This window comes from Coregonus lavaretus (assembly GCF_964263955.1).
Source record: "Coregonus lavaretus genome assembly, chromosome: 9".
Classification (NCBI taxonomy): Eukaryota; Metazoa; Chordata; class Actinopteri; order Salmoniformes; family Salmonidae; genus Coregonus; species Coregonus lavaretus.
The window spans coordinates 38,957,984-38,984,723 of NC_139996.1; the positions used below are offsets into that span (position 1 = coordinate 38,957,984).

Sequence of the window (26,740 nt, forward strand, 5' to 3'; positions counted from 1 at the left end):
GCCTGGCCTGGCCTCTCTCTCTTTCTCTCCCCTGACTGGGACATGGTTCAGGGTGTGTTCCTGGGTCATGTATCCGCGCTAACCTCTCCTTCCATCCATGTGTATTTCTGGTTCATACATGCATCCGTTGGTTGAAGAGAGGGTGGAAAACCTGCTGTTCAGCTGGGTCTGTTTCCTGTTGTGTTGCGTAGATCCTCTGGAGTTGACCCTTTTTCTCTCATAGGGCACGGTTTCTAATTCTATGTCAGGGACTAAGGTTGTGTATCCGTTGTTAGCATTGTTGCGTCAGTGTAATTCCCCCTCAGTCAGTGGAAAGTAGTGCAGGAATACCTTTTAGTTGATGGATTTAGTGTAATTGAGTGCTATTTTTGAATGTGTATGGTTCTTTTAAAACATTTGGACTTCGAACCTGGCTTTTTTAACTCATTAACATACGGATATAAAAACTAAAACTGGTTAAGGTGTCAAGAGTTTAACTTTCTGTACAAAGTCGGGACTTTCTCTGAAAGACGTTTGTTAATCTTGAAGAAAAACACAGTACACTAGCCCTTTTTAGGTTCTTGCAGTCTTCCGTTTTGAGATCTCTCCTTTTGAGTACAGCTCCTGCCTCCTTTAGTAGTCGTATTTTGGGTGGAGTAGTGGGGCCCGGGAGAGAGGGAAGGCGTTCAGGCCTTGGTAGGCCACAGTCCAGGATCCAGTTATAGCCTAGTTCAGCTAGTGCTGGTGGATGGTGTGTTTTTGAAGCTAACATATTTTGATTTGCACAATGTTTAGACTTACTGTGCTGAGCTGGTGGCAGGGCGGAAGGCCGTCCTCAACCACCTCCGGCATATGATCATAATTTAGAGGTGCCATTCATATCCCATGTTGATACTAATTTCATTATGTTGATTATTAGTTTTGAAGCAACTCTAGATTCAACTTTTTTATTTCACAAATACTATCAATTATGTGTATACCTAATAACCATTATTTATGCATAATAGGCTACCTCTTGAATGTCTCAAATGCAAGTTGACATGAGCGTTGCCTTTCCCTTCTGTCCTTGCCTTGCCCTCATGAGGCTGTTAAGAGTTTAATTCCTAGACAGCACAGCCATTGTTCTTCATGCTCTTTGTTCAAGGAGTAACTGAATTCTAATGGAGGCATAGGAGCAGGGAATCTCTTAATTGTGAAAAATGTGCCAGCTGAGGTTGGTGCCATTGGCAAACTAATATGTTAGGTCTCTCGGGGGGAGGGGGGGAAGGGGTGGTTGGTGTTCATGCTTGGTCTCCCTGCTGGCATTAGGTTTAAGAGTTTCCGTTGGTGGGTGACATGCTTGCTGTCGTACCACATGCTAAATGAATGAGTAATCGGGCTTCTCCAAACTCCCATTTCCTGACACCTTAATTGTATTTTCTACCCGGCTGGACAAAGGAATGCAAAACTGTTTTATGGCTGTAAACCGTGTCAGTTGGTGCACAGTGTTGCATTCTAATCAGCTACTGGGTCCCTGACACGGTGGTGATCCATTCTGGCACAAATCTACATGTCAGACTTTTCCCCTCAAAAGACTCGGAATTGAAAAAATATCTTTGCTTTTATTGGCTCTTGTCGGAACATGTGATGTCTGAGAGTTAGCTACTCTTACACTATATCCATTTTTGGATGTGTTTAGAATGCAATTGAAACCCACAAGGTACTCCGCTCTCTCACAGGGCCCAGAGTTAAGGAATTCACATCATTCTGACTAATGCACTTCAGGGGGGCTCTGGGAACATGGAGCTATCCCTAATGTTACAGAAATGTGTTGAAATACACTAAGTATACCTCGCACACGTACTACCATACCTCGTTCAAAGACACTTAAATATTCTGTCTGAATGGCACACATACGCAATCCATGTCTCAAGGCTTAAAAATCATTCTTTAACCTGTCTCCTCCCCTTCATCTACACTGATTTTTAAGTGGATTTAACAAGTGACATCAATAAGGGATCATAGCTTTCACCTGGATTCACCTGGTCAGTCTGTCATGGAAAGAGCAGGTGTTCTTAATGTTTTGTATACTCTATCTGCTTTCTAGCTGACCTTGTACAACACTGGAACAACACTGATGTTAGTGACCCAAAACTGATCTGAGTGTGTTGCTAGCACTTTATTGAAACTGGTGTGTCCTCTTTTTGTTATGAGTAGCAGTAAGACACTCTACCATAGCCAACACTTTCTCTAGCCAGTTTGTTAAATGGAAAAACAGTGTAAACCATAGACCAGGACAACCGGGAAACCAGGATGCAGCTCATACATTGTTCACAAATTCTGCATGTTTGTGGCAGGTTCTTTTCCAACAGCTTTTCAGTTCTAAGGCAATTTCGATTCTGTCTATTTAAACATGCACTACATGTCCTTCAAATTAGTGGATTCGGCTATTTCAGTCAAACCCGTTGCTGACAGTTGTATAAAATTGAGCACACCGACATCTTCATAGGCAGTAGAATGGCCTTACTGAAGAACTCAGTGACTTTCAACATGGCACTGTCATAGGATGCCACCTTTCCAACAAGTCAGTTTGTTAAATTTCTGCCCTGCTAGAGCTGCCCCGGTCAACTGTTAGTGCTGTTATTGTGAAGTGGAAACGTCTAGGAACAATGGCTCAGCCGTGAAGTGGTAGGCCACACAAGCTCACAGAAAGGGACTTCCGAGTGCTGAAGCGTGTAGAAATCATCTGTCCTCTGTTGTAACACTCACTATCGAGTTCCAAACTGCCTCTGGAAGCAACGTCAGCACAAGAACTGTCGTCGGGAGCTTCATGAAATTGGTTTCCATGGCCGAGCAGCCGCACACAAGCCTAAAATCACCATGCGCAATGCCAAGCGTTGGCTGGAGTGGTGTAAAGCTCGCCGCCATTGGACTCTGGAGCAGTGGAAACGCGTTCTCTGGAGTGATGAATCACGCTTCACCATCTGGCAGTCCGACGGACAAATCTGGTTTTGGCGGATGTCAGGAGAATACTAACTGCCCGAATGCATAGTGCCAACTGTAAAGTTTGGTGGAGGAGGAATAATGGTCTGGGTCTGTTTTTCATGATTCGGGCTAGGCCCCTTAGTTCCAGTGAAGGGAAATCTTAACACTACAGCATACAGTAACATTCTAGACAATTCTGTGCTTCCAACTTTGTGGCAAGTTTGGGGAAAGCCCTTTCCTGTTTTAGCATGACAATGCCCCTGTGCACAAAGTGAGGTCCATACAGAAATGGTTTGTTGAGAACTGTGTAAGAACTTGACTGGCCTGCACAGAGCCCTGACCTCAACCCCATCCAACACCTTTGGGATGAATTGGAACACTGACTGCGATCCAGGCCTAATCGCCCAACATCAGTGCCCGACCTCACTAATGCTCTTGTGGCAGAATGGAAGCAAGTCCCCGCGGCAATGTTTCAACATCTAGTGGAAAGTCTTCCCAGAAGAGTGGAGGCTGTTATAAGGGGGGACCAACTTCATATTAATTCCCATGATTTTGGATTGAGCTGTTCGACGAGCAGGTGTCCGCATACTTTTGGCAAGTGTACCTAGGGCCCACACCTAGATCGTTTCTATTGGTTGGTGGGCTTCCCTGCCCATCCACCGCCTTAGCAGTCTGTAAATAGAAATGTAGCCTCCATTCAATGCAGTGCACATTGAAGCCACTGCAGGTATTCTGGGCACAACATGCAGACTACGACTTGGAGATCTGCCAGGTGTAATCAGAAGACGTGGGCACGTGAGAATGCATGTGTGCGTGTTGGGGATGAAAATGTTTCAATGAAATTGGGATCCTTAACATTAAGAAAAAAATCCCTAACCAAATTTATTTTTCACAAAATTAAAATCACAGTGCAGTGATCATAAAACAACCACTAACAGGTCCCGTTCGTCATAAAGGGAAAACAATTTTTTTACATGCCTAACGCGATAATGCTGTAACGTTAGTAGGAGGAAAGAAATGCACTTATTTTGCTACTTTAGAGCGGGCGGCTCTACAATGACGAGGGGAGCAGAGATGGCAACCAAGTCGACTTGAACTGCTAGACTTATTGCTAGTTCTCATTGCATAGTACCTGTCTTGACTGCATCAAACCGAGAGAAGCTAGCTAATGTTAGCTAGGCTAATTGAGACTACAAAACTTGAACTGTGCGCTTTCTCCCTGTCCGAATCCTACAGTAAATAACTCCATTCAGATGAAGTAGTAGCCTACCTGTTGGCTCTTGGGGTTGTAGCCTGTCCTTCACATTGAACTTGCAGTTCTGTCATTTCAATCTTCCATTGATTGCCTAGATATCTCCTAATAACTTGCCACACGGAGGCTGTAGCTCTATGACTGTAGCCTAGTGCCGGTTTGATGACTTGGACAACGAGCTACATGCACCACTCTCTTGTGAAAAGCAAGAGCACCAGCAGCATAAATGATACTGTGGAAAGCGCGGTGTAGATGTGTCCTCAAGCACCCCCAACAGTACACATCTTTATTGTAACCCTGGACAAGCACACCTGATTCAACTGGTCAACTAATCATCAAGCCCTCAATGAGTTAAATGAGGTGTTTGTCCAGGGCTACAACAAACCTGTACTGTTGGGGGTGCTCGAGGACCAGGGTTGGGAAACACTGATGGAGACAATCTGTATTGTGAATTCATGTGGAATTTAATGAATGGAAAACTGCGAAAATAATGGCCTTTTAAACTGTAAGACTTTTTTTCCATTTATCACATCCCTAATGCGTGTGTGTGTGGTTTACATTTTAAGTAGAAAATGTTTCAAGCCTTCTGAGAGTGGGTCTTATCAGCGGTGCATTACAAAGTGTTTTGCTAGGTCTTTAGTCGTGTTCATGCTGCCTGCTTTGTTTTTTACTCCTGGTGAAAATGGAAACCTTCCATTTGGTAGGACCATCGGGTGTGTTCGGGTGCTGTTTACTTATTGACACTACTTTTCCTCCTCAGCTATATGTACTGGACAGACTGGGGGGAGGAGCCTCGCATCGAGAGGGCGGGGATGGATGGCAGCAACAGGAAGATCATCGTGGAGGTGGACATCTATTGGCCGAACGGCCTCACCATTGACCTGGACGAACAGAAATTGTACTGGGCCGACGCTAAGCTGAGCTTCATCCACAGAGCTAACCTGGATGGCTCCTCACGGTCAGTCTGTTCTCATTATTAGTTTTTACACTCTTTGTGCGAAAGCAGCCAGGGATCTGACTGAACCGTAGCACTGGACTCAACTTAATTTCAGAGGATGAGATGGCTGAAACCTCCAATCCAAACACATTTGACTCTGGAGGCCCCAATCCAAACATTGGCTTTGCACATAGGCCCAGTTGTGACCCCTCCCTCTATGCGGTTCTCTGAACTGGAGATGACCTCTCTGCCATACTGTTGAAACCCAATCTGACTTGGCATTATAGTCGTGATTGGGGCCCTCAGGACAAGGGTTGACTTTCCTTTTGTGTAACTGGGATGTAATGGCTGTGTTCATAAAGAGTTAGGGCTGGGCGGTATACCGTATTTTACTATATACCGGTATTGATGCACAGACCGGTTTGGGTTTTTACTTTACATTCTATAACCGTTTCAATGTTTGGTTTAAATGTGATGCGCAACTCCAGCGCGTGTAGTATCAGTTTTTATAGTTTGCTATTTGAGTCTTCTTTATCCCTCTCCTCCTGCTGCATGCCGCTTCCCACACCAAACCCTGCCCCCTGTCACTCAAGGAGAGAGCAACTACTCGACCAGTCGTAGCACTTTCTTGCCATTAACTCTGCACTGCAGTCTACATGGTCAGATGCAACAAGATGTTGGTGACATGCTTTTTTCAACAAGCTTTCTATAATTACACTATTAGTGTATCTTATTGTCTGCAAACTACTGTCTGCTGGTTAGTCTTAGCAAGTTGTGGCTAAAATAAATCTTGTTAGCCGCTAATGCTAATATAGCTACTTAGCTGGATAGCTAGCATGCTAATTTACATTTACGTCATTTAGCATACGCTCTTATCCAGAGCGACTTACAAATTGGATGTACTAAGAGTCAGAGCAAACGTAGCTATTTAATACAGCACGGTACCAGTGCTGGTGTAGGCCTAGATAAGCATGTTTGTGCAACTGTATCTTCTAAATCAAAGAGGAATAGGCAAAGCATGATTATGTTAGCTAGCTACATGAGGTAAGAAAACATGTAATGTAACATCTAATTAGGGTCACCTGGAAACACTGACCAACACTTTGGTACCCTGTCAATAATTCCTCCCTGGCTTATTCTTTCATCGTCATGTCAAACAAAAATATATTCAAGGTGCTGCCCGCTATATTCCAACTATAGAATTTGCATAATCATTAGTGCTGAGCGATTAGTGCTTTTTGAGGTCGGTTCGATTATTTAAAAAATAATGGTTTGGATTTTTTTTCTTTATTGAAACATAAAATGCGTTGTGAAATAATGGCATTCAAATTATTTGGAGCTTTTTAATGGAAATTCCAATGCCAAAAATTGTGAACATTCAATTGCCAAAACATTGAAAATATTCCATTGTCTCTGTCAGGTCCACATTGGGTAGACATCAATAAAAAAATTGCAAATTACTATGAAATAATCAAATATTTCCGTTGTGGATATTACTTTTGTTTTTATTTGATAACTTTATTTTTAATTCCTTGACGTCATCATCTCATCTCTGCTCAGGCAGTAGCAGTCAAATAGCCAGACAACGTTCTCTGAGCTCCCCATACTGAACTGTCTTTAGTCATCCTATTTAGCTAGGCTAGTCTGCCCTAAGCATGCTGCAGAGCTGTCTATCATTTTACTAGTTCTTCAAAGTAGATAAGGCATACTTTCACGGACTGTCTCTCTCCCTCTTGTTGTGTACATTCCTCTCATGCGGTCTATGCAGTCCTGTGTGTATCTAACATAGCAGGTGTAAAAGTGTGTCCATCTGGGTCTGAGACGGAAACCAACGGGCACAATAGATTGTCATTGTACTTAATTACCACGTTCTTACGCTTAACTGGGTTGAATATTTGCTTAATGAAAACTACAACTCTGTTCAGCCCAGCGTCCCACACAGTCCTTGACATGATTTATCTCGTGAATGATTTGATTTCTTTCTAGAGAAACGGTGCGTTGGGCTCACCAAAAAACCAAACTAAATGGAATTCATGTAATTGAACCGACTTCGGTCAATTAGTTGTTTAATAACAAAAAATAACAAATGTCGGTTAATCGCTCAGCGCTAATAATCATTCTATTTCCAAGATTCCAACATTTCACTAATGAACTAAGCGTAGCTTGTTTTTGCCCATATCATGCAGCCCTGCGTGGCACAGTGTGGAAATTATAACAAAAGTGCAGGAAATGCAGAAATTGATAAATGCAGAAAATTAATTTGTTTGAAGTTGAATTGAACAGTATAAAACATTAGAATGGCGAAAGCCCATTTGAAATCATGTATAATGTATGCGTTGCCACCCTAGGGTCAGCATATTTTGAACTTTTATTATTAAAAAAACTCAATACCGTCAAGGTATGTTTACTTTCTCTCGTTCAGACTATGGACTGCTTTCTTCAGGGTGTAGAGTGAGAGGCTGTTTTCTCAAGATCAAGGCAGTTGCATTACCCTCATAATTTGTTTATAACTCCCTCAGGACAAGATATCCCAGTGTTGTGTGTCAGTTTGAAATTAAGTTGTGATTTATAAACCATGGTGGAACTCTGCAGTTGGCAAGAAGCAATCTAATTGCATGCCACCAGTAATGGTACTCGGAATTATCGTACGCAATCTTACAGAGAAATGTAAACTTCACCCAGAAGTAGTTTCTGTTAGCGTTTACCTCTTCTCTGTGTTAAAGCGAGACGTTTTGCCTTTCATGTGCAACACATTCTTGACACGTCTGATTAATGGAGCGTTTTGTAGTATGTTTTCAATGGCTTCAGATATGCACACGTCCAACTTCCAAGTACGTCAAATGCGAAATAGCTGGGAAATCTGGTGTAATTATTATTTTTCCTCTACCAACCCCTCGTTCTTAACACGCTATTAAAGTTTTGGAGAAAACATGCTGTCGCCCTCCTCCCCCTACCCCTCTGAAAATGGATCCCTTACCAACCAACCCTCCACAGCCTGGTGATTGAGGGCCTCAACAGAATTCTGCTTTCTGTATCAGGATTGTTAACACTTGTGCAACGGCATGCCACGCTTTGATCCTGTATTTATTTATGTCCTCACAGGGCTGACTGGCTGTTGGCCTGACTGTGTGTCGTCTGGTGGCGCGAAGGGGAGCACTGCAGTACTGAATGGGGCTGTGCTGCGCTCGGTGCTCTGTGCTTCTCTGCTCTGACTTCTGCACTGAATCAGGACAGCTGTACCATTAGTACAGGGCCAGGGCAACCGTTCCCCTGTTAAATAGTGTACCAGATGCTGCATTAAAGTCTGATGACAGGCTGATTTGTTTAATTTTCCCCTGGAAAGGGCTTGGAGCGGCTCCTGAACTGTGGTTCCATGACGTCGCTACGTGTTCCAACAAATCCTCCTTTAGGGTCTGACTGAAATCCCCAACCAGGGGTCTCTAGCTTGTTGTTGTTGACTACTTTCCACTGCCACTTGTTTTATTTTTGGTATGAATTTATTGCTACTGTCAGACAGTCTGGGTTTTTGCTAGGGCCGGGACAATACCAGTATCGCAATACTCGTTAGTATCGTGACAAGGAAACAAAACACAAAGCAGATTTAACTTCTGCCCTAATATTGGAAACATACATTATGTTGTCATCCAGTTACATGTATTTATTTTCCAAGCTATAGCACACAATATTTTATGTACAGCAGTTTTCAGCATAGTGTTCATTTTTGCCATGGAAAAAATATTGCGATACTAGTATCGTCACAGCCCTAGTTTTTGCCATTTACTGCTGTGTTTGGTGTCATGACATTCACACTTGTAGAATGGCTGAGAAGCACAACTTGACCAATTTCTTTCATAAATACAATCGGTTTTGAAGTGAATCTATTAGTGTCAACATCTCAACTGATCCTCATCTTCATTGCTTTCCAATTTTACTCTCACAAATTTAGTGTCGAAGCATGGATTGGTATTGATTCTTAGAAAGGTTTGCTGATCTGTCAATAATTTTTTGAATTCACAGGGAGACTGTGGTGGAGGGCACCCTCACCCACCCGTTTGCCCTCACCCTGTCAGAGGAGACTCTGTACTGGACAGACTGGCAGACCCGCTCCATCCACGCCTGCAACAAACACACCGGAGACAAGAGGAGGGAGATCCTCAGTGGAATCTACTCCCCCATGGACATCCAAGTGCTGGGTCCAGATAGACAGCCAGACAGTAAGTAGTGCCACTTCAGTCTGCAAGTGTAACAGCCTGCAACGTGTTACTTGAATATCCCAACCGTACTCATAATGAATGTTCCTAAGCACAACATAACAGATTGTCTTTGTTTTGGGAGGGTATTTTTAGACTGATCTGCAGAGCTGTCAGTGTCCATACACAGGAATAAATTATTTTTCAAGTGTCTGGCAATCCTCGCTGGATAAATGTCTGTGCTGCGCAGACACAGGGAGACGTTCTCAGTGTGTGTGTTGGGAGGTAGTGAAAAACGGATTACTTTGGCAGTGGGTGATAAAGAACGCCACCATTATGGTGGGTTGCGTCTCCCAAGGAGGGCAGGGGATATAGAGAAAGATGGGAGGGTTAGATAAGAAACACTTTAGAGAGGACAACATGGACATTAGGAGGTAGGCCATTAGATGATAAACATTCACCAATAAATCCCCTAACCTGTATATCAAGCCGCCATAAATTCAATCCAAAAATGTGTTGGCTTAGACTTTGTGAGAGGAGGTTGAGTAGTTTGGCCTTTGACTGTGGCCTGGTTGTAATCCTCCTTTAGTGCTGTGAGAAAGGGGATGGGAGGGTTGGTGTTTGCTGGTTCGCTGTGCCAGCTGCTGGGCTTTGTAGCTCTGATGTGCCCTGCTGAGATTGGCAGAGCGTGACCCAGTAGACAGGGAAAATCACGCCACAGGACATCAAACCTTGTGGCACAGCTATTGTCCTAGCAGAGATTTTATTGTGGAGCAAAAATATCACTGTTGGTTTTGTTTGAAAATGTTTTTATTTTAGTTTTTTGAAAGTCATCAAGTTTTTCATCAATTGTTATGTTGTCAGAATGGTTCTCTCGAAGACACCAATGCATGTGAATAGAAGACGCTCGCAGTGTGGTTTTCAGTTTTAGTCAGTGAAACTGAAAGGTCCCTATCTCAGTGTTCTCTCTACTGACATTGCTTCCTCAGTCCAAACTCCCTGCAGTGTGGGCAACGGAGGCTGCTCCCACCTGTGCCTGCTGTCCCCCATGCAGCCTTTCTACAGCTGTGCCTGCCCCACTGGAGTCAAGCTCAAGGAGGATGGGAAGACCTGCCGCCCAGGTAAGAGACTAGCTGCTGTGGCCTGAGGGCATCTAGACCTATACCCTCAGTTGGTATGGGGTTCTCAGTAGAGAGAGCCCCCTTTAAAAGATTACACAACGGCTGTGTCTCAAATGGCACCCTATTCCCGGTACAGTGCACTGCTTTTGGGCTCTGGTCAAAAGTAGTGCACTTTATATAGAATAGGGTGCCATTTGAGACTCAGCCCACACAATGCCCCCTCAGTGATAACTCCCTCTCCTAATGCTACTGTGCATGTGTCGTGGTTTCACATTAGACATTCCTATCTGGTGTATGGGACATTATTGACATTCCTGAGGTTATTTTATTTGTGGACTGTCTTGAGTTAGGCCTATTCAACTGCAAGAGCTGCCCTTAATCACACAAACCAAAAAACTCCATATCAAAAGTAATATTGTCCCAATTTCTTGAAACCGATTAGGAAATATGCCAAACTCTACTTTTAATTTCATAACGACGTGCACAGTAATTAAGCATCAAATTAAATTTGATTTTCATCTTTTTTCTTTTTTATACAATCATTCAATTAAGATGTTTTTATTGGGTGTATTGGCATCCTGTTCCTCGACAAAACATCAGAATGCCTAACCAGAGAGCCATTAAGAGCCTAATCTCTGACAGATGGCTGCTACACACTGCAAACTCTTCAATGCACAATTTACCCTGCCGTTTGCTCTTAATTTCTATTGCCCCCACATACAGACAGATACATTTAGCCTAGAAGCCTACCGCTCCACCCCCTCCTCTCCCCACGTTCCCTACTTTCCAGAGTTGACCAAAGGCCACAGATGTGATTGACTGAGATTCAGGAAGGTTGGACCTCCCCTGTTATGCTTTGTTTTGCTGCTGCGGTCATTTCCCTTGCCACTCCAATCTCCTCGCCTTACTTCTGGGCAGAGAGAGCAATTACATAGGAAGCCAAGCCTAATCAGGTCACTGCTCCGTTTGTGTGTTTAGTGGACACAGCCCGGGCCCATCCTGCAAAATGAAACCTGTTTGTTTGACTTGCCCCAGGGTGTTTACATTCCCTCTCTTCTGGTCCCTCTCTGGAGGGCCTGATATATCTCTCTCAGCCTGCCCGTGACTAAGGAGAGACCCACCCCACCCACAAACCTCATAAAGGTGACATACTTGTCTAGAGGGGAAGAAAACAACTGTTGTGGGGGATTTCTTGGGATCAACCCTTGTTTGAGGAGTGACAGCCCTTTTGATTGTTTAGTAGCTGGAGGCTGTTTTTACTTGGGATACCTCCTTGTTGGAATGAACCAGTTCAACGTCAAGCCAAGGTCAGTGCTGATTCTGAAATCCGGGTTCAGTCCTGGCTGTCCTGGTTCTCATCCCTCTCTCTGGTGGACAGAAAACACTTGTCTCTGTGCACCAGTCTTGTTAATGACAGGCAGCCCATTCTTTGTCCCAAAAAGACTCCTCTCCCAGGCTAGGGATGGAGCAGAGCCTCTATTTGAAATTGAGGCGGTGTATTCCCAGGCCAGGAAACAATGAGTTGTATTCTTCTAGCCCTCATTCCAGAGGAGTAAGTAAAAGTTTTTTTTTGTTGGGGGGGCGGGGGCGGGCGGTTAGTTATCCAGGCCTGATAGAACATGGATGTATTCAGAGTGACTACAAGATTAAGCCAACCTCCAGCAGTGTTGACAACTAAACCGAATGTAAAACAATACCCCATTGTATCAGCTCCGATTAGGGGGAAAGCAGCAGGACGGGGGGGCGGGGGGTGCCTGTGTGAAGATTAAAAAGAGCAAGTGTCCACGCTCCTCATTTGTTTAGCTTGGGTGGCTAGATTGAGGGCTTTTGTTGTAGTTTTTGGGGAAGTCTTGTCACTTTGTCAAATGTGAAGCAGACCGAGGAGCGAATTTAAATCAAAGACGTGCCGTTGTTCTCTCCTTGATGGAAAACGAAGGGCTGTTTTTTCACTGTCATTACTGATTGGTGTCACCCTTGATGGATGCCTTCTTCTGATTGGGTGTCGGTAGTCTGCAGCTGGTCTTGGGGGCACTGGAGCGTAAATGGCTAAAACGTGAGATTAGGCGAGGAAAAAGTTGGACCTAATTGCCTCCAGAGTGTGGCTCTAGTGAGCAAATGCAGCTGCTATTTAAACCAGGCTCAGTGGCAGCTAGGAGTTCCCTCAGGAAAACATTTATACACAACTGTTTTTGTTAGGCTGAACATGAAAATATTTAAAAGGGATAATTTAGTATTTTGGATTTGTTTCAAAATCTAGTCTAAAGCCTTTTTGTTTGGGTAAAAAGTGATCAAATTACCTATTTTCATCAACTAAAAACCGAGTAAACAAATAGAATACAATAATTAAGTTACAACTATAAATTGTCCTCTGAAGGTTCATCTTTACTAAAACATATACATTTATGCTTGTCAGGTATGGCTATGTAGGACCTCTCAGATAAGTCCCCAATAAGATGTTATTTCCCATGCCAGTTGAGTGCCATACGCTCTTCCCACTCATGTCCACTTCTCTACCCCCAGGTGCGGAGCAGGTTCTGCTGCTGGCCCGGAGGACTGACCTGAGGAGGATCTCTCTGGACCTCCCAGACTTCACCGACATCGTCCTTCAGGTAGATGACATCCGCCATGCCATTGCCATCGACTACGACCCCGTGGATGGATACGTGTACTGGACGGATGACGATGTCAAAGCCATCCGCCGCTCCCGCATCGACGGCACCGAGGCCCAGACCCTGGTCACCACGGAGATCAACCACCCAGATGGCATCGCGGTGGACTGGGTGGCCCGGAACCTGTACTGGACGGATACTGGCACTGACCGTATTGAGGTTACCAGGTTGAACGGAACCTCCCGGCGTATTCTGATCTCAGAGAACTTGGATGAACCAAGGGCCATTGTGCTGGACCCTGTCAATGGGTACGTGCTTCTGTTTATAGACGATGTAGGTATTTTTTCTTACTTGATCACAGCAATCAAGTTAACTAATTTCAACAACAACAAAAAACGTATTATGCGTTCCTCCGTCATTCCTTATGTACTCTACAAAACACCTGTGGAATGATTTAACTTCCAGTTACACTTTAAATGATTTCAGTTTAGTTTTAATTTTGTTCTTGTCTCTCTCCAAAGTTACATGTACTGGACAGACTGGGGGGAGAAGCCCAAGATAGAGCGAGCTAACCTGGATGGAACTGAGCGTCTCGTGCTGCTCAATACCTCGCTGGGTTGGCCCAATGGTTTAGCCATCGACTATGAAGCAGGAAAACTGTACTGGGGCGATGCCAAGATGGACAGAATTGAGGTAAGTCTCTAAAAAGGAAGGTGCTTCTTATGCACCAAATAGTTGTGTATGGAGCAACTATAATATTTCCGTCATAGTTTGCTGCTGTTGATTGTGGAAGCAGTTGAGTTGAGATCTCCCTTGGACTTGTTCTCTCATTCGTTCCCCTCATTTGAGGTTGTCTGGTGTGTTTGTGTTGCCTGTGGATGTTGAGAAGTGCTTCAGGAGCACATTCTTGGATGAGGAGAGGCCGCCCAGGCCTGAGATCTAGCTGACATAGGGCTGGCACAATTACCTTATAACCGTGTTACAGACGGTTATGGATGAAGACCGTCATGGAAGTAAAATAACCGCCATAACCGTTTAAAAAAGAATAATTAAAATGTATATATGTCATTGTGATGAAATAATTTCCATGGTAATGTAGAATGATCATTCAAATTGTTAACTGATGAGGCTCATGGAATGTATTTTTTTGTAATGTCAGTTGAGTGCAATCAGCAAATCACAGCACATATTTTAGCACATACAGTATTTTACTTCCTGCTTTGCTCCTATGGGTACACTTGCAATGTCCACCCATTATGCCATCGTTGACTTGAATGGGGATGCCCGTCCTATTAAATATATTTATATGGCAGCACATGCAGTCAGCAGCGGAGGAGAAAATGTGCGCAAAAAATAATTACAGTGACCGCGGTCATTTGGCTGGCCAATTAGCATCATCCAAAATTCCATGACCGTCACAGCCCGTGTGAGCTACAGAGGAATGTCAGAGCGAGAGCTGTTATGTAATACCTGGACAAGCATCACTACATTTCCTGTCAGACACACTGCAGTTATATCATTGTTTGGATTCAAACCGCTAGGACTTTATACTGTACTTATTTCCTGCATGCCTCTGTCCAAAGCCTACTTTTTTGAAACACTTATATTGCCCAGTATCTTTACCCAGTATATTGCCCAATATCCCAATCTTTATATTGCCCAATATTTGTGTTCTTTAAGGGGGGGCATTTACATGTGAAAGACTGAAATATTTGAAGAGGATAGAAACTGGGCTAGGCCGATCCTTTGTTAGAGCGTGTGGGTGATCATATCTTTAGAGATAGAGCTGTGAGTGTGTCTTCAAGGTCTCTGACTGTATTTTATGATTTATCGTCTACCTGCATGCACAGGTCCCAGGGTGTTTAATACCACGGTGGCCATATTTCTCCAGTCACATGCTCCATATAATATGTAAACACAGGAAGAGCCGGAGCCACCTCCCAGATGAGCTTTAACACCGCTTGGTGGGAATTAGTTTGTTTTCCTTTTCCTTCTCACTCTTTCTCTTCTCTTTCCCTGTGACTGTGTGTGTGTCCTGTTGGTTGAATATTCCCCTGCTCATAACTATGCCTTTACCAGTGGTTAGTGAACTCACTTGGGTTTCTGTTAATGTAGGAGCAGTTTGTCTGAGTGGCCCCTATCCACTGGGTTTTCCCAGCTCACCTCTGTCGCCTGGCACCCTGCAGGGGCATTGGTCGGTCTCGGAAAATGTTAACTACCCCTAGAGGGAAGGTAGGGGGAAGATGTTCCGTTTACAGATGCACTCCAAAACTCTTGGTTGAACTGTACATCATTTTTACCTGCCTAGCTAGAATGCTCTGAAGCTGGTGTGTTTGTGTCCAAAGTGTTGATTTTCATTAAGGGGGTCAGTCATGCAGGCTGGGATGAATGAGCAGGGATTAGGGAGCTCCCACTGAGATATTGAGCTCAATGAGAGGCCACAGACTTGTCAACATGTAATGTCCCTGTCTCCCCTTTCCCCTCGCCTCAAACCAGGCATCTGTCCCTCGCTGGGGCTGGTTTTGGCTAGCACCAGGCTCCAGCGAGCCTTGGCTTTTGTCCAGGGGCACGGTGAAGAAATGTTCTCTCCTGTCTGATGCCGTTCTCAACTCAGAGCCGTGGGGCAAAGCTTTCCTGAAAGAGTGACGACGACGTCTCTAGAGCCCCACAGGAAAGGATTCAGGGTAGACGGAGAAGTAGAAAGAGCTCTATGTCAGATGACGATGTCAGAAACCTTTAATCCATCTGTGTGTGCAGGTCCTGACAGTGAAGAATGACTAATTCTGGGAATCATATGGTTTGGTTTATTTCAAGATGAATACTTATTAGTGATAACTGGATAATTTAGGTGAAAAATGGCTATTAGCATCATACAATAGTGTTGCCAGAAATCTTACATTCCATAACTTTGTGACTGGTGAATAGAGTTGTTTATTTGGTCTGGACCCTGCAGTCCAGAGTCCCCTGCCTGACTCTGTCTGTGTAGAGCAGATGGAGGAGAAACAGAAACCGAACAGGGGTAGTGAGGCGATTCAGAGAGGAGGGGGTTGGGCAGCCTGACCAATGTGCTGACTGACAAGGGAAGCCCCTAGCCCGTGTGCTCTGCCGTGACCCTTGCCCTGGACCTTACAATGGCAGCATAGAATGGTGGCGGGCCGGCCCTTGTAGAGTCCTCCTCAGCAGCCCCCTCCCCTGCACCAGATGCACACTTTGGTGGCAGCCCTGCTTCCAGAGGCTCCCAGCAGCTGACAAGTGTGTTCTGTTCTGCTCTTTTCACAAGGATTCTTCAGCTTCACCTAATGGAGGCCCGGGCCATTCTTCCACAGACCCACTTAGCTGCTGAAGGGGCAGAACTGCTTGAAGTGCTAATGGAGAGAAATCCAGGCGCTGCTCAGACATCAGTAATTTCTCATTAAAGTTTTGAGTTCCCCCTTGTTTTTTTGTAATGGCTGTTGGAGATTCCAAGGATATCTTTTCCTTTTAAAGAATGGTGCATTTAGTTGTTACTGCTTACCTTTTTTTTCCCTTTTAGATGACAACAACATTAGGTCTTGAATATCAAAGTTTTGAAAAGTGCCTTCTGGCATTTGGAATGCAGCAGTTCACTGCCTGAATGGTTATAAATAGAAGTCTGGAGGCTTTTTAGCCCTCCTCCCAGCCTCTTTTTTTTTTTTTTTTTTTTGTCCCCCTTTTCTCTTTTTCTGTGCTGGTGACTGGGCCTGTCTGAATATATTTTTTTTCCTATTGCAACGTGAATTGCCTTTTGGGTCCGAAGACATTTTTCATTGTTCAGTGTGAGCGGGAATAGCTCTTCACTCCACTAAATGTTTGTCATCTTCACACATTGCATCATTGCATATAGCTTTCATGCACTGGCATGTGTGGTATGTGCGCTGTTATTTGAATATCTGAATGGACATTATTATTCGAATACTTGTGAGTATTCATTTTTTGCAAGAAAAAGTATAGCCTAATATAAGCCTATTTTCACACTGGAAATGCTTTTTCTAAATTAAAATATCCATACAAGGATATACCATGACATTTCAAATTATTAATTAATAAAACTACAAACTTTTCAATGTAGATTTTATGACGTGCACGGTGCGGCCAATAAAAAGACCAGTATCTAACCGGTAGCCTTCACGTGTGTAGCTTGTTTATGGTGGCCAATCAATGTGGAGTGAGTTGACTAATCCAATGCACGAGTGAATAACATTTTCGGAATTAAACGTTTGCGAAATAAGGAGTCGGCTACAACGAGCAACCAACCGGTAGGCTGTTTTATCTGAATGGGGTTGGGAAGAAACCGCAGCTAGCTTTTATGGGATGATACATAACATTGTGGCTACTACAAGTTAGCTAGTCTTGGCTGTAGCCGCTGCTTGCTACACACTCCGCCCCTTATAACCTCGGCGGCTGCAGCAATAGAGTGCCAGCCTCCCCATCGCACAGCAGTGCTCTGGTTAAAAACGCTCACGCATTTAGAATATCTGACCAAAAAATTAATACTATTCGAATAGTGAAATTATTTCAAACTCCCATCCCTAGTGTGGCTCTCAGCCACATCTGATAATATAAATTGGGTCAGAGAATGTGTTTCTGGGGATGTTTTATTACTATTATACCACTTTTTTAAAAAGCGTTATGGCTTGAAAGTCCCCCTTGCCATCTCCAGAGGTCGCACCTTTTCACACGGTATGCTGCAAGAGGCACGTTTCATTCACAATGGAAAAATATTTAGACTGCATTTTCTGTTGCTTGTTGTTGTTGAGTAAATAGAGTAAGTCCAACACTTTCAATTAAGTAAATGAGTAATTTGTTTTCCTTTGTCCATATCAATGTTCTGAAGTGAAGTTGCAATACTATTAAATTAGATTAATATTATTAGAGTATTTATTGTAAGACAAAATAGTAGGGATGAAGTTTCCTTAATATCTTTATGTTTGACAGAGCTTTTCATTACTGATGAGCTACCAAGTAGGCCTTTTGCTGAGATAGTGGAGTTTGAAATGGTGAACTGAGTCCACTGCCTCCTTTTCTTTGAAATGTGCTGTTGAAAGCTCGGTTTTGAATACAGTCCAAGAACATCCTCTTTCATCTTGGGACCCGCACGTCTGAAAGCAGGCTAAATTATTGGCACTCGGATTGGAAGGTTTTTCCTTAAACAGTAAGGGAATTGTGGTCTTTTATTTCAGTCTCTCGCCATGTGTTTTCGCCTCTTTTGAGGAATCTGACTCCCCCTGCAACCTCGCCACCCCCACCCCCCGGTGAAAGCCTCTGATGTTGCCGCACCCCCTCGTTCACCCTATAACTGGTGAGATCCTGAGGATAACTCATTTGACTGATGTGCTAGTCCTCTATACAGAAACTCATGCTTTGTTGTACAATTATGCAGATTCTCCTTCCGTGGAGCATTTAGTCACCCTTCATTGCCGTGTGTGTGCAGTGTGGTTCAAAATGGTACATTTGTGAGGTAGAGGAAAGTAAATGGTATGGTGATCGAATTTCCTCCAGAAGAATATGAGAGGAATGAAAAATATGAGCTTCTCAGGGAACTGGGTGTTGGTTCTCAGAACTGAACCTCAAAGACCTCCTGTGATCTCAGCAGCTGTACCCAATACCCATCTCTGTGTTGGTGAGAAAAGAGTAGAGGCAACTTTGAACCCATGTGTGAAAATAACATTTTTTATTTTAGGGCTTACTACTGAGCCATGAATCTCATTAAAATAAGAAAATAAATGTGGAATTGCCTGTTTTTATGTCAAATCATTATGTGAAGTAGTCTTATTTCTATTAAAAGTGGAGAAAGTGCGCAAACAACAATGAGCAGCCTACTTAAGCGCATCTGATTACTTGACTTTTTTTCGGTACTTTACAGCCAAGGTAGTGGCAACCAGGGCTGTTTCGCCACCACAATGAAAAGCTTTGCTCTGAAAGAAAGTCTTTATTTAGACCTGAGATCTGAGTCTGACCAGCTGAAGGCCCTGGTGCTGATGGATGCTGGCTGAAACCTCTCGTCTGAAAGGGATCAATAATGTTTTCTTTAAAGTTCCCCCGAAGCGTCGCTCAGATGGCCTCGCCACATTGTTGCCATCTTGAGCCGTGAAACTTGATTTGCAGAGGATTTTCCAACAAGGGGCCTCGCTCTAAAACATTGGCCATGCTAATGACAGCTTTAGTCTCAGTATAAGTGGCCCGTCCAAGCCTCTTCACATGGAGGACGGTGGGGGGGACAGCAGCAGAGTAAGCCATAGAGCACTCAGCCACTCAACACAGACACAACCACGCACACACAGCCCTGTGGCCGATCAGTCTTAACAGCTGAGTTGAATCACACAGACTCCCTCTCTTAATCCCTGTCCAACCACCCTCACAGTCAGTAAGATCAAACCACCTCAAGTCACAACTCAAATTCTAGGAAAGAAGTTCAGAAACTCCTCAAATTCCCATTCCGCTATGGATTCCTCTGCCATCATTGCCAATTCTGTGTTTTCATTCAGTCACAATTTCATGGAATGAAGTCTGCTGAATGATCCGCTCTTCCTACAGGCTATCCACATGTTTACTGTGGAACTCCCTGGTTTTATAAAGGGGGATGATGACACAAGCATATCATTTTCTGAGATGTCTAGTAAGTCTTTGTACAAGCTTGTTGTTGTGCTAGCCTTGTTGGCTTGTTTTGTTTCCACTGCTACGTTTTATATCTCACGTAGCCAATTAGTTACTTGCCTGGTAACAACAGTTTGTTGCTGTTGTTGCCTTATACAGTGAGGTCTTAAACTTTGATGTGCCAAGCTCTGAGGAAGGATACACATTTGAGGGGAATAAAAGACACCTGGCTTTCGTAATGTTTTCCACCTCCATCGGCCAGCACTCTGCTGTCCAACTTTTCACTCACGACTTCGCCGGTAAACGCTCATCTTATTGATGTCTCGTGGCGGTGCACCTTTGGGCAAGGCTGTATTAGAAAACACATCTAGGTGTCTGAAAGACTGATTAGTGGCAGTGGTGGAAAATACCCAATTTTGTCATACTTGAGTAAAAGTAAAGATACCTTTTTTTTTATAGAAAATTACTCACGTAAAAGTGAAAGTCACCCAGTAAAATACTACTTGAGTAAAAGTCTAAAAGTATTTGGTTTTAAATATACTTAAGTATCAAAAGTAAATGTAATTTCTAAATATACTTAAGTATCAAAAGTAGAAGTGTAAATCATTTCACATTCATTATATTAAGCAAACCAGACGGAACGATTTTCTTAAATGTATGGATAGCCAGGGGCACACTCCAACACTCAGACATAATTTACAAACGGAGTCTGCAAGAGGAGAGGCAGTAGGGATGACCAGGGATGTTCTCTTGATGTGTGTGAATTGGACCGTTTTCCTGTCCTGCGACGCATTCAAAATGTAACGAGTACTTTTGGTTGTCAGGGAAAATGTATGGAGTAAAAAGTACATTATTTTCTTTAGGAATGTAGTGAAGTAAAAGTTGTCATATATATAAAAAGTAAAATACAGATACTACTTAAGTAGTACTTTAAAGTATTTTTACTTAAGTACTTTCCACCACTGATTAGTGGCAAGTGTTGCTTTTTGGTGCCTTCATCAATGTTAAAGGTGTGTTAAAGATGTCTGCCCAGGCTGATGGTAAACAGCTGGATTAGACCTATTCAACTCCAGGTTCTCCAATACATTAAAAGTTAATCAGAAACGTTTTGCCAGGAAGATAACTATTAGCCTAAGTGTTGTTTAGGTGTGTTGCAATTTTCCAGGAGACTTCGCCGGTAAACACTCATCATTTTGATGGCTCGTGGCGGTGCACCTTTTGGAAATAACAAAGGAAAGGTAAAGATGGATTGGAGAGGAGTGTCTTGAATCAACAAGAACGTCTGTTTTTTCTTTTTGACGTTACAGCCCTGCTAGAGGGGAGGATGAGATCGGCTTCTTCAAAGGTTAACAATAACCTGTACAGAGAGCTGTCTGGCTAGATTGCCTGGTCTGGTAATATTCAGCCAGAAAAGCAGCCTTAGTCCCAGCTCCAGCTCAGCGCTGCACGACAATGTCTCATTTCCTGAGGGATGTGCACTGCTGTCCCACATATGTCAGCAGGCAGGGGGCCTGCGAGCTCCTCTGCTCCTGTTCTGGCCATGTTTGTGGCTTATTAACATCATTGTGATGTGGCTATCCCTCTTTCCATAGCAGTGTTGCGGTGAGGAGTTGCCAGCAGCTGTCGACTTGTCTGTTCACAATGCATCCCATATGTATCCCAAAGACCACATTATGTTGGAATTTACAGGCAAATAGGCCTGCGTGGCGTTCAAAGACGTCGCTGAGACAGCCAGCCTGTTTAGACCGTCATTTCTAAACCCAGTTGAGAAGAAAGGAAGCACCTGTTATAGTTCCTAGCTACATTTACAGTGCCTTCAGAATGTATTCATACCCCTTGACTTATTCCACATTTTCTTACAGCCTTAATTCAAAATGGATTAAAAATATTTTTTCTCACCCATCTACACACAATGCCCCATAATGACAAAGTGAAAACATGTTTTTATAAATTTTAGCAAATGTATTGAATGAAATATTGCATTTATGTAAGTATTCACATCCCTGAGTCAATACATGTTAGAATAAACGTAGGCAGCGATTACAGCTGTGAGTCTTTCTGGGTGAGTCTCTAAGAGCTTTGCATACCTGGATTGCACACTATTTGCCACTTTTTTTTTTTTTATTTTAATGTATTTTCAAAATTCTTCAAGCTCTGTCAAATAGGTTGTTGATCATTGCTAGAGAACAATTTTCAAGTCTTGCCATAGATTTTCAAGCAGATTTAAGTCAAAACTGTAACTCGGCCACTCGGGAACATTCACTGTCTTCTTGGTAAGCAACTCCAGTGTAGATTTGGCCTTCTGTTTTAGGTTATTGTCCTGCTGAAAGGTGAATTAATCTCCCAATGTCTGGTGGAAAACAGACAAAACCAGGTTTTCCCTCTAGGATTTTGCCTGTGCTTAACTAATTCCATTTATTTTTCATGCTAAAAAAACTCCCCAGTCCTTACTGATTACAAGCATACCCATACCATGATGCAGCCACCACTGTGCTTGAAAATATGGAGAGTGGTACTCCAATACTTTGTATTCAGGACAAAAAGGGAATTGCTTTGCTAAATTTTTTGCAGTATTACGTTAGTGCCTCGTTGCAAACAGGATGCATGTTTTGGAATGTTTTTATTCTGTACAGGCTTCCTTTTCACTCTGTCAATTAGGTTAGTATTGTGGAGTACCTACAATGTTGTTGATCCATCCTCAGTTTTCTATCACAGCAATTAAACTCTATAACTATTTTAAAGTCACCATTGGCCTCATGGTGAAATCCCTGAGTGGTTTCCTTCCTCTCCAGCAACTGAGTTAGGAAGGACGCCTGTATCTTTGTGGTGATTGGGTGTATTGATACACCATCCAAAGTGTAATTAATAACTTCACCATGCTCAAAGGGATATTCAATGTCTGCTTTTTCTTTTTTTTTTACCAATCTACCAATGGGTTCCCTTTGTGAGCTATTGGATAACCTCCGTGGTCTTTGTGGTTGAATCTGTGTTTGAAATTCACTGCTCGACTGGGGGGACCTTACAATTATCTGTATGTGTGGGGTACAGAGATGAGGTAGTCATTCCAAAATCATGTTAAACACTATTGCACAGAGCAAGTCCATGCAACTTATTATAGGACTCGTTAAGCACATTTTTATTCCTAAACTTATTTAGTCTTGCCATAACAAAGGGTTGAAATACTTTTGACTCAAGAAATTTCAGCTTTTCATTTTTTTATTAATTTGTAACCATTTCTAAAATCCTAATTCCACTTTGACATGATGATGGTGTGTGTAGGCCAGTGACATCAAAAAAAATATATTTAATCAATTTAAAATTCAGGCAGTAACACAACAAATGTGGAAAAAGTCTAGGTGTGAATACTTTCTAAAGGCACTGTACATTTTAGGTTCCATTATCCTTGAATATGGTGCTTGGAAGGTAGATTATATATTTTTTTTAAATCATCACTTTTGCCTCCGTTATGTGTGTGCAGGTGGGCTCAATGATTGACTGACGTCGTAGATAAAGGCAATGTTTTTGTATACAGTTTACGGTACTCTTTGCTGTAACAATTGTGAATGAACAGCCTAAATGTGCCCCAAAGCTCTTGTTACCCAAGTCGTGCGTTTACTCATGCCTCCTGGATCAGCAGGATTGTCTTTGCGTGTGAAAGCCGTTCCGCCATGTAAATGTAATTTATGTTTTGGCTTAACTGGACGTACTGTTGGCAGGCCTGGTTGGAGAATACTTCAATGTTTATAGACTGGTGTGTGAGATTTATTGTGAGTGATCCTCTCCAGACACCAGCTCCCCATATTTCCTGGGCAGGAGCAGGGATCAGGAGAAGATGGAGTTCCATGGATCAAGAGTTACTATGTTCAGCTGAAGCTAGACCCTCTCTGGTTCTGTTGCTCTGTCTGGGTGTGTGTGTGTGTGTTGGAGTTTGCCCATATGGAAGAGGAATTTTTATATGGCTAAAATGAAAATATGGACTTTGTGCAATGCACTGTAAAATCACAATGTATAAACTTGAACCTGTGGTGGTAATGAGTCTCCTTCAGATAGGAAATAACTCCATCTACAATTGAAGGTACGCCTTTATAACCAAATGATTGCTAGAAAATGACCATTTTATAAAATACAATAAGCCACAATTTAAACTTCTCCTGTTACTGTACTATGTGAGGAAAAGCTGTTTGCCCAGGCTCTGAGGGTGTGTTAACAGCTGGTGCGCGATCACTAATGTTACCGAAGTCTCAAGTTTTTGCTCGCCTGAGTTAGAATACCTCATGATAAGCTGCTGACCATACTATTTACCAAGAGTTTTCATCTATATTTGTAGTAGCTGTCTATTTCCCACCACAAACCGATGCTGGCACTAAGATCACACTCAACAAGCTGTATAGGGCTAGAAGCAAACAAGAAAATCCACATCCAGAGACGGCGCTCGTAGTGGCCTGTGATTCTAATGCAGGGAAACAGAAATCAGTTTTACCTCTGTTTTTACCAGCGTGTCACCTGTACAACAAAACTCTAGATCACCATTACGCCACACACAGAAACACATTCAAGGCTCGCCCTCCCTTTGGCAAATCTGACCTGTCAACAACACATCCGCCACACTGACCCTCAACACAGGGATGCGTGCTTAGTCCCCTCCTGTAGTCTTTGTTCACCCACGAGTGCGTGACCGCGCACGACTCCAACACCATCATTAAAGTTTGCTGATGACACAAGTGGTAGGCCTGATCACCAACGATGATACCGCCTATAAAGAGGTCTGTGACCTGACAGTGTGGTGCCAGGACAAACAACCTCAACGTCAGCGAGACAAATGAGCTGATCATGGACTACAGGAAACGGAGGGCCGAGCGCGCCCCGATCCACATCGACAGGGCTGTAGTGGAGCGTGTCTCCCGAGTGGCACAGTGGTCTAAGGCACTGCATCACAGTGCTAGCTGTGCCACTAGAGATCCTGGTTCGACTCCAGGCTCTGTCGTAGCCGGCCGTGACCGGGAGACCCATGGGGCGGCGCACAAATTGGCCCAGCGTCATCCAGGGTAGGGGAGGGAATGGCCGGCAGGGATGTAGCTCAGTTGGTAGAGCATGGCGTTTGCAACGCCAGGGTTGTGGGTTTGATTCCCACGAGGGGCCAGTATGAAAAAATAAAAATGTATGCACTCACTAACTGTAAGTCGCTCTGGATAAGAGCGTCTGCTAAATGACTAAAATGTAAATGTAATGTGTGTCGAGAGCTTAACGTTCCTCGGTGTCCACATCACTAAGAACTTAACATGGTCCACACACCAACACAGTAGTGAAGAAGGTATGATCATGCCTCTTCTCCCTCAGGAGGCTGAAAAGATTTGGCATGGGCCCTCAGATCCTCAAACAGTTCCGCTTGGTATGGCAACTGCTTGAATTCCGACTGCAAGGCGCCTGAGTGGCGCAGTGGTCTAAGGCACTGCTGCGCAGTGCTAACTGTGCCACTAGAGATCCTGGTTCGAATCCAGGCTCTGTCGCAGCCGGCCGCGACCGGGAGACTCATGGGCGGCGCACAATTGGCCCAGCGTCGTCCAGGGTAGGGGAGGGAATGGCCGGCAGGGATGTAGGGATGTAGCTCAGTTGATAGAGCATGGCGTTTGCAACGCCAGGGTTGTGGGTTCGATTCCCACGGGGGGCCAGTATAAAAAAAAAAAAAAAATGTATTCACTAACTGTAAGTCGCTCTGGATAAGAGCGTCTGCTAAATGACAAAAATGTAAATGTAAAATGATCACTGGGGCTGAGCTCCCTGCCATCCAGGACCTCTATACCAGGCGGTGTCAGAGGAAACCCCTAAAAATTGTCAAAGAATCTAGCCACCCAAGTTACCAACTGTTCTCTGCTACCGTACGGCAAGCAGAATGGATGCACCAAGTCTGGAACCAACAGGTCCCTGAACAGCTTCTTCCCCCAAGCCATAAGACTGCTAAATAGTTCATAGTGTTGAGTGATTTCATATGAAAATGTATGCACTCACTAACTAAGTCGCGTCTGCTCTTTTTATAGGTCTGTTTTCAGTTTGATTTTTCTTTTTTTTACATTACATGCACTCTGCATTGTGGGTTGAATGCTGTAACGACACAAAACAATGTAATAAAAGTCCCATGATGGTAGTGACTGCCCATGACTGCTTATCCCTTTATTAACCATCAGTTATTAACATTACCTTACTTTAATAAAATATTTCAGTTGTGTATGTTTGACTTATTTCATTCCAAGTCATCTCATTTCTATAGAGTTGCTGTCTGACAATCATTGTTTTAGTAGTTCAAAGTACATAATGCATACTTTCATGACTGCTGAATACCAATACCTCGTAAAGCAACTGCTCTCTGTATCCCTTCTTGATCGCGCATTCTTCGTAGTAGCAGGCGTAAAAGAAACAAAGAGCAGCCAAGTAGCTGTGCAATGGATTATGGTAATTGTTGTTAATTATCACGTTTTCTGCATCACTTCATTCTTACGTTAACATGTAGAACATTGGCCTGTTGGAAACTACAACCCCCTACTACATTGCACAGTTTGGGCATTTGTCTCTAGAGAAAATGCAGTGCAATGTGCGCATTGAGCTCACAGAAAAAACTAAATGGAATTAAAATAATTGAACCGAAGTCGGTCAATTAGTTTAAAAACCAAAATATAACCAGCATTTCAGTTAATCACTCAGCACTAATAGTTGTTATTTTCTCCTAGGGGTAGATCAGCTTAATATTGCAGGTAGATTGTAACTTCCATCAATGTAATTGTCTGCATCACTTCCAATCCCCCATGTTTGTTTGTTTGTTTGTTTGTTTGTTTGTTTGTTTATTTATTTATATACATACATATATACATATATACATATACATACATATCCTTAAAAAATATATATAGCACTAAAAGTTAACAAAATACCTACCCTGACTATCTGCATTGACCCTCTTTGCACTAATTTTTTGACTCCTCACTTACGCTCCTGCTGCTACTGTTTATCTATCCTGTTGCCTAGTCACTTTACCTCTACCTACAGTGAGGGGGAAAAGTATTTGATCCCCTGCTGATTTTGTA

The 26,740-nt window shown here is 43.3% G+C and overlaps 1 protein-coding gene across 2 annotated transcripts in view; it reads left to right on the forward strand.

The window, feature by feature from the left end:
- LOC311135273 (low-density lipoprotein receptor-related protein 5-like) overlaps window positions 1-26,740 on the forward strand; it is a 52,133-nt gene that overhangs the window by 7,189 nt on the left and 18,204 nt on the right. For both annotated transcript variants that reach the window (XM_084169224.1, XM_084169225.1), the window contains exons 4-8: window positions 4,956-5,153; window positions 9,150-9,346; window positions 10,312-10,443; window positions 12,964-13,360; window positions 13,574-13,745. In XM_084169224.1, the coding sequence (XP_084025350.1) occupies window positions 4,956-5,153; window positions 9,150-9,346; window positions 10,312-10,443; window positions 12,964-13,360; window positions 13,574-13,745 (1,096 nt within the window). The remainder of the gene's footprint in view (window positions 1-4,955; window positions 5,154-9,149; window positions 9,347-10,311; window positions 10,444-12,963; window positions 13,361-13,573; window positions 13,746-26,740) is intronic.